The sequence below is a fragment of the Geospiza fortis genome, unplaced genomic scaffold (assembly GCF_000277835.1).
Source record: "Geospiza fortis unplaced genomic scaffold, GeoFor_1.0 scaffold80, whole genome shotgun sequence".
In the NCBI taxonomy this organism is placed as follows: domain Eukaryota; kingdom Metazoa; phylum Chordata; class Aves; order Passeriformes; family Thraupidae; genus Geospiza; species Geospiza fortis.
Window position 1 is genome coordinate 268,981 of NW_005054551.1, and position 13,542 is coordinate 282,522.

The following is a 13,542-nucleotide window of genomic DNA, read 5'->3' on the forward strand; positions in this document are numbered from 1 at the left end:
GAAAGAGTGCTGAGAAACAATGAGGACAGGAAAGTTTTTAACATGGGGGAATAAAACAGGCAGAAGGTTAGACCTGTTTTTGTTTGGAGTCCCGTTTGTAGCTGCAGTGCTGCCAGAGGCTGGGTCTGGCAGTGGAGAGCACTGGAGGTGTCAAACTCCAACCCCTCTCAACGGTAAACCAGGGTGGACTTTGCCTGGGAGCGCACCCCAAGTGAAACCCAATTCAGAGGAAAGAGGCACCTCCCAGTGCTCCCAGTGCCCCAGGACTCCAGCAATGCCCAGCTCTGTGCTGGTGCTCCAGGCCTGAGCTCCCATGAGCCGAGTCCCAGCCCTTGGGAAGATGCTGAGGAGCGACAGTGGAGAACAGAGCCAATGAGCACCAACCTCTGCAGGGCTGTCCACTCCCCAGAGGTAACTCACAGAGCACAGGGAAGTCTTCCCGGCAGGAAGGTCTGAGTCATAAAGAAAGTGAGGAGAAGGGAGAAGATGAGGTGGCCAGGACTGGGCTGAAATGGGGAAGAGTCCTGTGACAGCAACAGCACCTGGCAAGAGATGTTAATGCCATGGATTGGTGACCGTCCTCAGAGCCCAAGAGCATTTTTTGGGGCAATTTGCAACTCCTGCATCGAGGGGAGAGAGGAACTGTTGAGCAGTAGGATGTGTGTTGGGAAGAGGATGAGCCCTTGGTAGCTGGGTAAGGCGCTGTGCTGGTACCACACGTGTGAGGAGCGGGGCCCCCTTTGGGTGTGCAGCCCTGTGCTCCCCTGTGCCCACCACTGACCCGCTGCTCTCCTTTTCCCCAGGGTGCTGAGGATGCCGAGCATTTTCTCCTACGAGAGTGCCGAGGTGGATTGGTGTGAGAGCAACTTCGTGCGCTCGGCGGTGATCGCCGAGTACTACAACACCGTGAGTGCCTCGGGGAGGCTGGGGCTGGCTCCAGGCACCCAGGAGCTGCTTTGGGACCCACACAGCATGGCACATCCCTGCTTTCTGTCCTCCTCCTCGCTCCCTTGAACTTCCTGGTGCTGGAGGGTGCTGGTGTGGGGAGTGCGTTCTGAGCTTCAGGTAAATCAGGGGAGTTTTGCTGCTTGCAATGGGTGCTCCCTACAACCTGCTGGGGTCAGGGGCATTTCTGTGTTGTGTGTGTGGGGGGGTTGATTCCCAGTGAGAAAACTCCGGCAGAGCTCCTTCACAGCCCAGATCTGTGAGATCCTGTTATACCAGTCCTGCAGCTCTGCTGCCAGCCGGGCTAAGTCCCACACAGGGCTCACATATTCCAGCTAAACGTGCAGGAGTGGCAAAATGCGAGGCAGCACTTCCATGAACCGTGTCAGGCAGGTTGGGAACACGGAACTCGGCTCAGAGCATGAGCCAGTTTCACCTCCTGTGATCCTTTACCACCCAGGCTGCCTGCAGTGCCAGTGCCTTGGCTGGAGCATCCATATCTGCCTGCACAGGGCTGGAGATCAGCAGCCTCTCCGAGCATGTCCTGCTCCCTCAGAGCAATTAAAGGCTCCCAGGGGTGTGAGGCATGTGGATTTACAGCCTTCCACAGGCCTTGTTTACAGCTTTTGGCGATTGCTGCCTAACACTAGAAGATCTTGTTCTCATGGAAATGGCTCTTCCTCTTTTTTTTTTTTTTTAAAGCATTTCCTGTTTTTAATAAATTACCTGTAATAACGATAATTGCCCAGCCCGAGTCCTGCAGGCTCCAGGCTCTCAGAGGAGGGGGCTGTGTGTACTCACTGCTCTTTGAGGCACTCAACAAAGAAAGATCTGCCAGGCCAGACCAAACCCTGCTTCCCTGTGGCACCCAGCTGGGTTTGTGCTGCTTGCTGCTGCATGGGCTCAGAGGTGCAGAGCAGGGAAATGAGCAAGGAGATGGAGAAATCACTCAACACTCGCATCAGCATCTCGGATTTCAGGGCTTGGAGCAACCTGTGTGAGTGGAACATATCCCTGCACATGGCAAGAGGTGGAAAGGAGATGATCTTTAAGGTCCCTCCCAACCCAAACCATTCTAAATGCAGCTGGAAGTGCCCAAAGCCTCTGGGTTTGAGAGGGTGGCTGCTAACCCTGCAGAGGGGCTGATTGCCACCAAGAGCACAAAGCCTGAAAGTGAAGGGTTTGGGTTTGGTGTGAATTCCTTCCTTCCAGGAGGTAAATTTGCCTCATGTCCTAGTTTTATACACAAGGCAGCATTTTTTAAACAGGAGCTGAGATACCCTTGACACCAGAGTTATAAAGAGGCTCAGAGTCCTTATCACACCAACAGCTATCTCAGGAGCTCTTCAAAAGCACTCCAGTGTCTGACTCCTCTGCTGGACCCCAGCTGGTGTGGCCAGATGCATGACTAATCCTTGTAGGCCCTGTAATTCCCATAGAACATTAACTCTCAGCTGCCTGGCTCATTTGGTGGCACAGGTTTCTAAATTCTGCTGCTGCTCCTGAAAATCTCACCCAGGTGCCCAGTCCTGGAGGAGCCACAGCCACCTCCCAGGTTTCCATTCCACACCACTGGGCTTGTTGGGATGAATTCTCACTGTGGGGACTCAGGCACAGTGAGGAAAAGCTCTCCAATGCATGACTCAATGCAGATAAAAAGGAATGTGATACTGAGGGAGAGAGAGAACATGAAATTTTGCAACTCAGAGATGCAAGAGGATCAGTGAAGAGGCAGGTCAAAAAAAAGTGAAGATCTAATGAATTTAACTTCCAACCTGATAAAAGAAGTTTAGTGATATTTGTGTGATGGAGTAGTCCAACAGAGCCAACAGAAGTAAGTCTGATTTCAATACCAAGGCAAATATTAACATACAATTAAGAAAAAAAATTAGGATCTCTCAGTGCTGAATTCCCAGTCAGAATCCATATAAGTGTACGTTGCAAGAGGGCAATGTCTGTATTTATATAACATAGGGAGGGATATGGACAAGCAAACCCTGCAGGATTTTTTCCCAGTGGTGGGACTTGCCCTTGTTCTCCTCTGTATGACACTGGGCACCTCTTCCTCAGCAGAGAAAGAGCTTTTTGTGGCCCCTGCACTGCTGAACTTTTTGCCAGGCTCAGGAGATGAGCAGAGTGCCAGTGCAGGAAGGGAGGGAAGCAATTCTGTGTTAGGATGTGATTCCTGAGCAGCAGACCCTGCCATGGCAGCCTTGGGCTGGCTGGCGACCCCCTGCCCACACAAGGGGTGGCAGAGCAGCAAACCCTCCTGAAATCTGCCCTTATCTGAGCATCTGACAACAGCCCTAACGCTGTGCTGTGCTCAGGGCCAGACCTTGTCACCAAAGGTGGGCAGGAACATCACTGACATGGGCATCAGCCCTTCCTGAGCAGCACAGCCTGGCTGGCACTGCCTGGGTCCCTTCCTGAGCAGCACAGCCTGTTTGGCACTGTCAGGATCCCTCCTTCAGCCTGTTTGGCACTGCCTGGGTCCCCCCTTTAGCCTGGCAGGCAGTGCCAGGGTCCCTCTTTCAACCAGCACAACCTGTTTGGCACTGCCTGGGTCCCATCCTTGGCTGGCACTGCCTGGGTCCCTTCCTTGTCACAGACATTTCTTTCATGAAAAATCCTCTTTCAGGATTTTCCCTGCTGAAGCTGAGAAGTTCAGCAACAAGACATAAACAATAGATCATCTGCTGCTGTAGAATGCAACAGGTCTGTCTGGATGGGCCCAACTTGCATGTTTATAATTAATGGCCAATCCAGAACTGAGATCTCTCGGACACAGTCTGAGAGAGCGGGTTTGTTATCATTCTTTACTTTTCTTAGCTTAGCTTAGCAGCTTCTGGAAACTCTCCTTTCCTTTTCTTTTTAGTACAGTATATGTATATATCATAACATAATAAATCAAACCTTCTGTAATGGAGTCAAGGATCTCATCTCTTCCTTCACCCCGAAAACCCTTGTGACCACTGTCACACTTCCCTCACCCAACACAACCTGTTTGGCACTGCCTGGGTCCCATCCTTGGCTGGCACTGCCTGGGTCTCACCCCTGCAGCAGCACAGGGACCCCCATTCCTACTCTGGGGTCTCCCCCAGGATCAGGCTCCTTGTGATGTGCCCTAAAGAATCATAGAAATCTAGATTATAGTCAGGATGATAGAAATCTGGCCAGGCTGAGGGCTGTGGCTATCCCTGCTGGCTGCATCCTGCAGGTCCAGCTGGGGCTCAGGGCACTGTGACCGTGTTCTCAGGGGTCTCAGGCTGAGGGAAGAGATGAGGATCTGACTCCATGTTTCAGAAGGCTGATTTATTATTTTATGATATAGATTATATTAAAACTATACTAAAAGAATAGAAGAAAGGATTTCATCAGAAGGCTGGCTAAGAATAGAATAGGAAGGAATGATAACAAAGGTTTGTGGCTCAGCTCTCTGTCTGAGCCAGCTGGGCTGTGATTGGTCATTAATTACAAACATCCAACATGGGCCAATCACAGATGCACCTGTTGCATTGCACAGCAGCAGATAACCATTGTTTACATTTTGTTCCTGAGGCCTCTCAGCTTCTCAGGAGGAAAAAATTCTAAGGAAAGGATTTTTCATAAAAGATGTCTGTGACATGACACCATCCCAGCTGTGATCCTCCCACCCTGCATCTTCTCTGCTTCTCCTCCCCCTTCATTTGTTCCCCCCATTCAGGTTGCTGCAATTGTTACTGCCCTGAATTAATTATACCAATATTTACCTCAGTGTCAATTTTCTGGAGTTTTAAGCTAACTGGGAACCCAGCCAGCTCCTACCCAAGCCTCACTAAATCAGCAGGGTTTGCTCACAGAGCATCCTCTTCAATGTCTTCCTCCCAGCCCTGCCCGGGGCTGGAGCAGAGCTGCTCTGTGCCAGCAGCAGCAGCAAATGTGCTGCTGGGGATTGCTCTGTGCCAGCCACACTCTCTCAGGCCTGCTTGGCTTGGATGCTTTTTATTGGAAATAAGCACCAGGGGTATGAGAAAAGAATGTAAACAGCACCTTGAAGTAGCTAATAACACATGGTGGCTCATGGCTGGATGCAGTTCAGCAACAAAGCTCTATTTATAGTGACTCAGTGACCCAGACATTTATTGTCTTCTGGCTGCTCAGGGGAGAGCAGAACTGTGCTCCAGGAGGGTCATCAGTCAGCGATTTGTCTTTCTACCCTGGTTTCTTTGCTGAAATGACTGATCCAAGGTGCTGGCAATGGCAGCCAGGTCCTCAGCAGCGTCTCTGCAGCAGCTCTGATGCTGCTCACACCCAGAGCTCCTGGATGCTCCATGCAGTGGTGAAATCAAGGGTGCAGATCTATCAGAGAAGGGTGTGTGGGGTGTCCTGGCCCTCTCACATTCTCACTAACCCCATGGCTCTCCTGCCTGCCCAGAAAGTTGTGCCCAGGATGCTGCAAGCACTCCCCAAACTGCTGCTTTCTACCCCAAAGCAGAGGCATTGTGATGTCAGCACCTGCAGCCTCATCCCCTGCAACACAGGCCTGGCTTTAGGAGCTTGCTGCACAGCTCTGGAGAGCCTCAGAGGTGCTCACTTCTGTGTCTGGCCCTGTGGGCTCCTCTGTCAGCTAAAGCTGCTTCACTGTGAGTGAGAATGAGCTCCCTGCCCCGAGTCCTTCCCTGCCAGGAATCTCCTTCCACTGCAGAAAGTGCCTGGCTGGAGCATTTATTCTGTGGATTCTGTGAATTCTGTGAATTCTGTGCATTCCGTGAATTCTGTGAATTATGTGAATTCTGTGAATCATGTGAATTCTGTGAATTCTGTGGGTTCTGTGGGAGCTGTGAGTGAGGAGCAGCCCCTGCTGCTGTGCCTAAACCAGCAGCTCCTGCCTCAATCCACATCAGAGGTTGACCTCACCTGTCACAGGTGAAGGTTCTGTCCCTCTGTCTCAGGCTGGAGCTGCAGAAGTTGGGCTCTTCCCAATGCTCCCGTTCATGCACCAGGATTTGAGCCGTGGTGCTGATCCCAGCTTCTCTTCTCTCCTAGGAGAAGAAGCAAATAGTTGGGCTCAGCTGAGGCACCTGGAGCAATAACTCACATTTATTGGGGAGTGGGAGCTCAGGCAGGGGGATTCTCACACGTCCTATCACACCTTGGCTCCAAATCTCCTCGGGCAGAGGGAGCAGAGGTTCAAATAGAATCTGTGCTAGGGGGTCCCAGCCTGAGCAGAAACTCCAGAAAAACTTCCAATGGCTGTCCTGGGAGCAAAACCCTCCCAGCCACACCTGAGACGGAGCTTGCCACATCCTAGAGGGAAGACAGAAAGTCAGCATTTACAAATCAGAGTGATGAAAACCTCCTCGTGTCCCCCACGGGGTGGGAGCTGTTCCCTAAACTCGGAATCCCGTTTATCTTCCTGACCCTATTGGCACGGTTCCCCCGCTTATCCCTCCCCTCTGCTATCTGATCTTGCACATCTCGTCCCGAGTTAATGAAGTGATAACGCAGCTATCATGTAATTAATGGCGCTGTTGCAATGCCCGGTGCTCGGGGATGCGGGGCTCTCCTCTCCCGCGTTTCCTCACTGAATTCGTGCTGGCACTTGCACTCTCCTGCCTTTTCCCCAAAGCGTTTTCCCTCTCCTTGCCTTCCAAAAGCCTCCTTAATCATTTCAAGGGAAAAGAAATGTTTGAAGCGTGGCCGTTGTTTGATTTCTCAGTCGTTTCTGAACAATTTGACCTCGAGGGTGCAAGTGGGAGCAGCGCTTCTCTTTTCATGGCTGGAGTGGGAATTGGCCTGGATTTGGCTCTAAGCACCTATGGAAAACAAATCCATTCGGCGCCGAGAACTGCTGCTAATGGGAGCATCAACTTGTCTCATGGAAGCCTTAGTGAAAATCAAGATGAATCTGCGGTGTTTAAGGGAATAGAGACCTCACATTAGGCATGAATTGTGTTTCCCTCTGGAATAGGAGAGGGTGTGTTCCAGAGAAATGACAACATCCCGGTGATTTGCAGCCCTGTTGCCATAAACTGGGATCCCCGGGGATCCCAGCACCGATTTTGCAGTTCACCTGGTGCTGCTGAGGGGGGGACACTCCGGCTGTGGATGCCAAATTCCAGGGGTGGGGTCTGGGTCAGCGTGGAGCTGGAAGATGAAAGGAAAAGTATTGTCAGGCTGAGATAAAAGTCACCCTGGTGCTTTGCCAAATGGCACTTGAGCAGATGGCTCCAGAGCCCCAAAGAGCTGTCTGGCCGGTAAATGCAGCACCACAATCCCAACCTTTCATAAGCAAGAACTATTTTCAGTGGGGAGGCCATGCTTCCCACTGATATCCCTTCCCTGAGCTTGCAAAGTCAGGTGAAAAAGGCAGGGTAGGAACCCACAGAGGGTAATTAAATGAGTTCAGATTTCCCTCCCCCGTGCTGCAGGGTGGAGCAGGCCTGGCCCAGCAGACAGGTCCGGGCTTTGGGCACCCACTGCTCCTCCCCAGCTCCCACATTTTGCCCATCAGCATCTCCTCTCTGCAAAGCACTGGAACCTTCAGCCAGTCCAGCAGGAGGCTGAGCCCCAGCACCATCCCCTCCTCCCCAGCATCATCCCCTCATCCCCAGCATCATCCTCTCCTCCCCAGCACCATCCTCTCCTCTTCCTCAGCACCATCCCCTCATCCCCAGCACCCTCCTCTTCCTCAGCACCATCCCCTCCTCCCCAGCATCATCCTCTCCTCTCCAGCATCATCCTCTCCTCCCCAGCACCATCCTCTCCTCTTCCTCAGCCCCATCCCCTCATCCCTCCTCCCCAGCACCATCCCCTCCTCCCCAGCATCATCCCCTCATCCCCAGCATCATCCCCTCATCCCCAGCACCAACCTCTTCCTCAGCACCATCCCCTCCTCCCCAGCATCATCCTCTCTTCCTCAGCACCATCCCCTCTCCCTCAGCACCATCCCCTCTTCATCAGCACCATCCTCTCCTCTTCCTCAGCACCATCCCCTCTTCCCCAGCATCACCCTCTCCTCCCCAGACTCATCAAAGTCGGTCAAAGAAGGAATTTTGCAGAGTTGGAAACCAGAGCAGAATAATTCCCCTGTGTTCGTTTGCCAGGTGTGTTTAGAGGAGGTTGATGACCTCATGTAATTACCAGTGCCCAGAACTCCTCCCCAGGCCAGGTGGCTTCACACCTGACACCACAGGATGTCACCTCAGTCCTGCCCGTTCCCACCTACTGCCGTCCTGCTCATCCTGCTGCTCCCCACCACACCCACTCCCAGGTCAGGATGTTTTGCTGACCGTGCCTTGCTGTGCTGGCCGAGCTCCTCACACCCTCCCAACCCCTCACAGGGGAATCACTGCTGGCTGGAGGGGTCAGGAGCCATCCAGGCAGCTCCTGGAGGGTCTGGGTTGGCACGAGAGGGAGATGGATGCAAATAGAGGAGCTGGAGACACCAGGCAGCTGAAGATAAACCAGCATCACCCGAAAGGGACACAGCAGCTCACCCTGGCCTTGCTGGCCCTGAGGGAGGACAGAGGTGTCTGCAGCCACTGCTGGCTGCCACAGCAGGAGCTGCCCTTCCAGTTCCAGCCTGGCTTCTGGAGAAACACCTCTGCCCTCTCCCTGTGCCAAGAACAACCCCTGCTTCCTGCTGGAGATCAGGAGATGCTGAGCTGTGGTGGGATGGGGCTTGCCCAGGAGCTGAGTGTGCCTCTTGTTTTTCAGATCAGCAATGTGAGCTTCTTTCTGCTGTCCCCTGCGCTGCTGTACCTGAACAGGCAGTACTGCCAGAAGAAGGCTGTGCCCCTCTACTTTGTCTCAGGGCTGCTCATCCTCGTAGGTGGGTGCCAGCACTCTGGGAAAAACAGACAGTTTGCCAGACTACCCAACATGAGACCTTTGGAGAGTCTCAGTGGCCAAAGCACAGGGAAAACTCGGGTGGGCATCCAAGCAGCCAGGTGTGTTTGAAGCCTGCAGCCCATGGTTGCTGCCAGCTGTGGATGTGCAGCTTCCAGGCCTGTAATCCCCATGGTGTGACTGGGCTGACTCAGTCCAGGCCCCTTGAACAGCAAAATCCACGCCCTGCTCTTCAGGAATGGTGGGTCTTCAGGAATGGTGGATCTTCGGGAATGGTGGATCTTCGGGAATGGTGGATCTCCAGGAATGGTGGGGTGTCCAGGAATGGTGGATCTTCAGGAACAGCCCCCAAGAACCTCCCAGGGCTGGTGGGAGGACGGAGCTTTGTCATCTCAAGGTGCCCTTGCTCCTTGCAGGTCTCTTCTCCATGTACTTCCACATGACCCTGAGCTACGTGGGGCAGCTCCTGGATGAGCTCTCCATCCTCTGGACGCTGGCTGTGGCTTATTCCTTCTGGTACCCACAGGCTTACTTCCCCAAGTGCATCAAGACCAGGTATGACCAGAGGGACACGGTCAGGCTCTGAGGGGAGGGATGGGACACTGACACTGAGGTGTGGTGACCCACAGATCCCCCAGTTCCCCTGCAAGGGGTCAGCTCTGAGGTCCCTGAAGGGCTTTAGGATCAGGCCCTCCTTCTTATGGTGCTGACAGAGGAAAAGTCAAAATCCCCCTCTCAGCTGGAGCTGTTTGTGTTTGTGTCGCTGCAGAGGAAACTTTGCATGGAGAATTTCAAAATTAATTAGGAAATTAATCATTCCTGAACATTAACATTCAATTACTCGTGCTGTCAATCTGTTCCAGCATCCTCTGTCATCCACTGAGAGCTTTCCCTCAAGGCTGAGGGGGTTTCCCATAGGACAGGATGGTCACAGCCCTCATTTCGAGGAGGAGCCCTGCAGAAAGGATGGGGCCACTGGGAGGGCATGGACCAGCATGTGATGGTGTTCACAGGGGTTCTTGGATGAGGGAAGAGATGAGAATGTTGACTCCATGTTTCAGAAGGCTTGATTTATTATTTTATGATATAGATTACATTAAAACTATACTAAAAGAATAAAAGAAAGGATTTCATCAGAAGGCTAGCTAAGAATAGAATAGGAATGAATAACAAAGGCTGGTAGGTCAGACAGAGAGCCCGAGCCAGCTGGGCTGTGATTGGCCATTAATTAGAAATATTCAACATGGGCCAATCACAGATGCACCTGTTGCATTCCACAGCAGCAGATAATCAATGTTTACATTTTGTTCCTGAGGCCTCTGAGCTTCTCAGGAGGAAAAATCCCAAGGAAAGGATTTTTCATACAGGATGTCTGTGACACCAGCAGAAATGGGAACCCAGCAGGGCTTTGCTCAGAGGATGTTCCCTCCTGGCTGGAGCCCTCTGGGCCAGCCCCGCTCCTTGCACAGACCTGCTCCAAGGCTGCTCTTCCCATGCCGAACAGGAGGTCACCAGGAGTTCACCGAGGAGACCCAGCTGGGGGAGAGAGAGGGACTTGGGAAGGGATTTGCATGTGAAAGGCCCCTCTGAACCCTATTGTTGCTCAGGGAGCCCAGACCAGTGTTTGCACAGCCCTGCCTGGCAGCCCTTCCCTGTGCAGAGCTCCGTGCCTGTGCCTCATGCCTGGCACCCCAGGAAAGTGCAGAGCTGCCTCTGGGCTGTGCTCGGGGTCTGTCACAGACCCACTGGGGGCTGCTACCTCAGCCTCCCTGCCAGGACCCCACAGCCACTGAGTCAGCCACGTGCAAACAGAAGGGACGTGCTGGAGGAGCTTCGCCCCTCTCAGGACCTTTCCCATCCCTACCCTCCCTTCCTGCGAGCCCTGGGGGCACTGACACTCTCTCCCAAATCCCCTCAGGAGGCATTTCTTCTGGCTGACTGGTATCACCACCGTGATCAGCACCCTGATGTCTTTTGTCAAGCCCACCCTCAATGCCTACGCGCTCAACTGCATCGCCTTCCACCTGCTCTACCTGACCCGGAAGGAGCTCAAGAAGTAAGGAGGGGGCTCAGGGGTTACCTGCAGCTCCAGCTGTGCTCCTGCTGGGCAGTGACTCTGTCCTCAACAGTGAACTGAGCCCAAGTCTTCACCAGTCACGTGTACTTGGGAGGGAGCAGGCAGAGGCTCAGTGGGCAGTGGGGTACTGGAAGGGCACCTGGCACAGGTGGCTGTGCAGAATGGGGGCAACCCATGGGACAGTGGTGGAGTCATCACCCCTGAAAGGTTTCAAAAACCCATGGGACAGTGGTGGAATCATCATCCCTGAAAGGTTTCAAAAACCCACGGGACAGTGGTGGAATCATCATCCCTGAAAGGTTTCAAACACAGGGAGTTTTTGAAAACATCCCTGGAAGTTTTCAAAAATGCCCTGTGGATGTGGCATTTGAGAACAGGGTTTTGTGCTGAACATGCTGGTGGTGCTGGGTTAAGTGCTGGCCATGATGATCTTCGAGGTCTTTTCCAACCTTTACAGTTCTATGAGTCCATGATTCCCCCCTTGGCTGCCATCTCTGCAGCTCCTTCCCCTTCGTGGGGCATTTGGGAACTAGTGTGGGGCTGGGAGAACTCACCAGGGTCTGGAGAGAAAGACAGGAGTGCTTTGGCATCGCCCAGCATCATCCTCACCCCCAGAAAGTCAGAAATCCTCTCCCCAGAGCCACACTTCTCCAGCTCCTGTGGAACACTCTCCAGAAGGAGCTTGCTGGGGTTTGCACTGCTGCATGTGCAGGCAGGAACCAGCCCTGTTTACAACTCCCTTTCCTCCCAACATGATTGCTGTGCTCCCTGTCCCTCTCTGTGTCCTCCAGGTGCAATGACAAGCGGGTTCACCGGATGGCTGCAGTCATGGTGATGTGGTGGGCCCTGGCCATCACCAGCTGGATCAGTGACCGCTGGCTCTGTTGGCTCTGGCAGGCCATCAACTTCCCCTACTTCCACAGCTTCTGGTAAGGGCTCCAGGAACCCCAGCCCAACCATTCCCTGGGCTGAAAGGTCTGCAGCAGAGAAACAGAAAAATTATTTCCCCACCCTCTCCTCTTTTCCTGTCACTATTGGTGTTTCTCCTCACTCAGCCCAAGGATTCACTGTTTAATGTCCCTCTCCTCCTCCACACCAGCCAAGCACTGATTTGCAAGTGAAATGGATCCAGAAGTCCGTCCAGGTGGGCTCTCAAAGGGCTGTGGCTGCTCCCAGGCTGCTGTGTGAAGTACAGCATCCTCGGAGTTCTTTTAGCAGCCAAACTGAAAGGCAGGGCTTTGTTTGGACCTGATATTTCAGTGCCTGCCCAGGTGGGGCTGCAAGTGCTGCACACCCAGATCCATCCCCACGAAGCACTGGGATGGTTGGGACAGACAATGCAGGAAATGGGGAATGGTTGGAAGGAGTCCCCTCTGCCACCCCAGCCCTGCTGCACCAGGAATTGATCCCAACTCACAGAACTCTGCCAGAATCTCCCTGTAGGCAAGTGCTGCACACTCAGATCCATCCCCACGAAGCACTGGGATGGTTGGGACAGACAATGCAGCCAGGAAATGGGGAATGATTGGAATGAGTCCCCTCTGCCAGCCCAGCCCAGCTCACAGAGCTCTGCCAGGATCTCCCTGTAGGCACAAACCTGCAGGACACACACTCCCTGCAGCCCTCCTGGTGGGGGCTGCATCCTCAGGGTAACCATGCCATGACCCTCTGTCCAACACATAATTTTGTTTTCCTTGGCAGGCACGTGCTGATAGCCCTGTCCCTGCTGTACTGCTGCCCTCTGGTCATCTACTTCGACGTCAGCTACGAGATGCCCTCGTTCAAGCCAAAGCTGGAATACTGGCCCAGCGACTCGTGGCCTGTTGTGGTGCCCTATGTCACCCTGGAGGAGCCCCACAAGCAGTGCTAGAGCTGGGTGCCCTCAGGCCTCCCTGGGCACGGGCTGTGTGATGCTCACACTCGCTTGTGTTCCTCCTGTTCCTCAGGCAGGGGCAGCGCGGTAGTGGAAGGGGCAGGGAGCAGCTGAGGCCTCGTCATGCTGGGCATGAAGCAAGGTGGGAGCCCACAGGTGCCTCGGAAGGCTCTGCCCAGGCTGGTGTTCAGGGAGCTGGAGGTTTCCTCCAGCAGATCCCCACGAGGTGGGGAAGGACACGGTGCTGCTTCTGTGTCCTCTGTGTTCGTCAAGCACCAGCACCCTTTGCTGACAAGGGCACAGCGGAGAACACTGAAGCCAAACTGGTGACAGCTGGGTTTGTTGGGGCTGCTCTAATTATTATTATTATTAACTCTATTTATTGATGTATGTGGTTTTACTCAGGACAGCTGTGCATTAAAGCTGTGGACACTGACTTATACTGAAGCTTTTTTTTTTTTCCTCTGACTGCACCACATCCTCTTGTCTGCCAGTCACTCCCACAGACAGGGTGGCCAAATCTCTCTCTGACCCAGGGAGAGCTGTTCATAAAGAGAAATCCTGGGTGAGAGCCCAAAAGAGGCTCTGCTGGCCCAGATCCTGGGGTGTCCTGCCCCAGGCTCTTCCCCTTCCTCAAACCCCAGTGGCCCATGTTCCTCCCCAGCTCTGAGTCTCCAAAGGCCACAAAGGTAACTTGGAGATTCCTCTGCTTTCTGGAAGGGCTGTGTGGGGGGCAGGATGAGGCAAGGAGCCAGGATGGTCAAAGTTGGCTGAAGGAGAGGATTGTCCCACTCTGCTCTGCCCTGGGGCAGCCTCA

At 53.5% G+C, this 13,542-nt stretch overlaps 1 protein-coding gene across 1 annotated transcript; it reads left to right on the forward strand.

Moving 5' to 3' along the window:
* The first annotated feature begins 813 nt into the window (after positions 1-813).
* ACER1 (alkaline ceramidase 1) lies at positions 814-12,722 on the forward strand. Its single transcript, XM_031064046.1, has 7 exons — positions 814-906; positions 8,644-8,758; positions 9,192-9,315; positions 10,100-10,114; positions 10,691-10,831; positions 11,644-11,781; positions 12,554-12,722. Exons 1-7 carry the CDS (start codon positions 814-816, stop codon positions 12,720-12,722), a joined length of 795 nt encoding a protein of 264 aa, XP_030919906.1.
* The last annotated feature ends 820 nt before the right edge of the window (positions 12,723-13,542 follow it).

Coding starts and splice junctions, on each gene's coding strand:
- ACER1 (XM_031064046.1), top strand. CDS start 814: ATGCCGAGCATTTTCTCCTACGAGAGTGCCGAGGTGGATTGGTGTGAG. Junction 8,759..9,191: donor AGGGCTGCTCATCCTCGTAG/GTGGGTGCCAGC, acceptor TGCTCCTTGCAG/GTCTCTTCTCCATGTACTTC. Junction 10,832..11,643: donor ACCCGGAAGGAGCTCAAGAA/GTAAGGAGGGGG, acceptor TGTGTCCTCCAG/GTGCAATGACAAGCGGGTTC.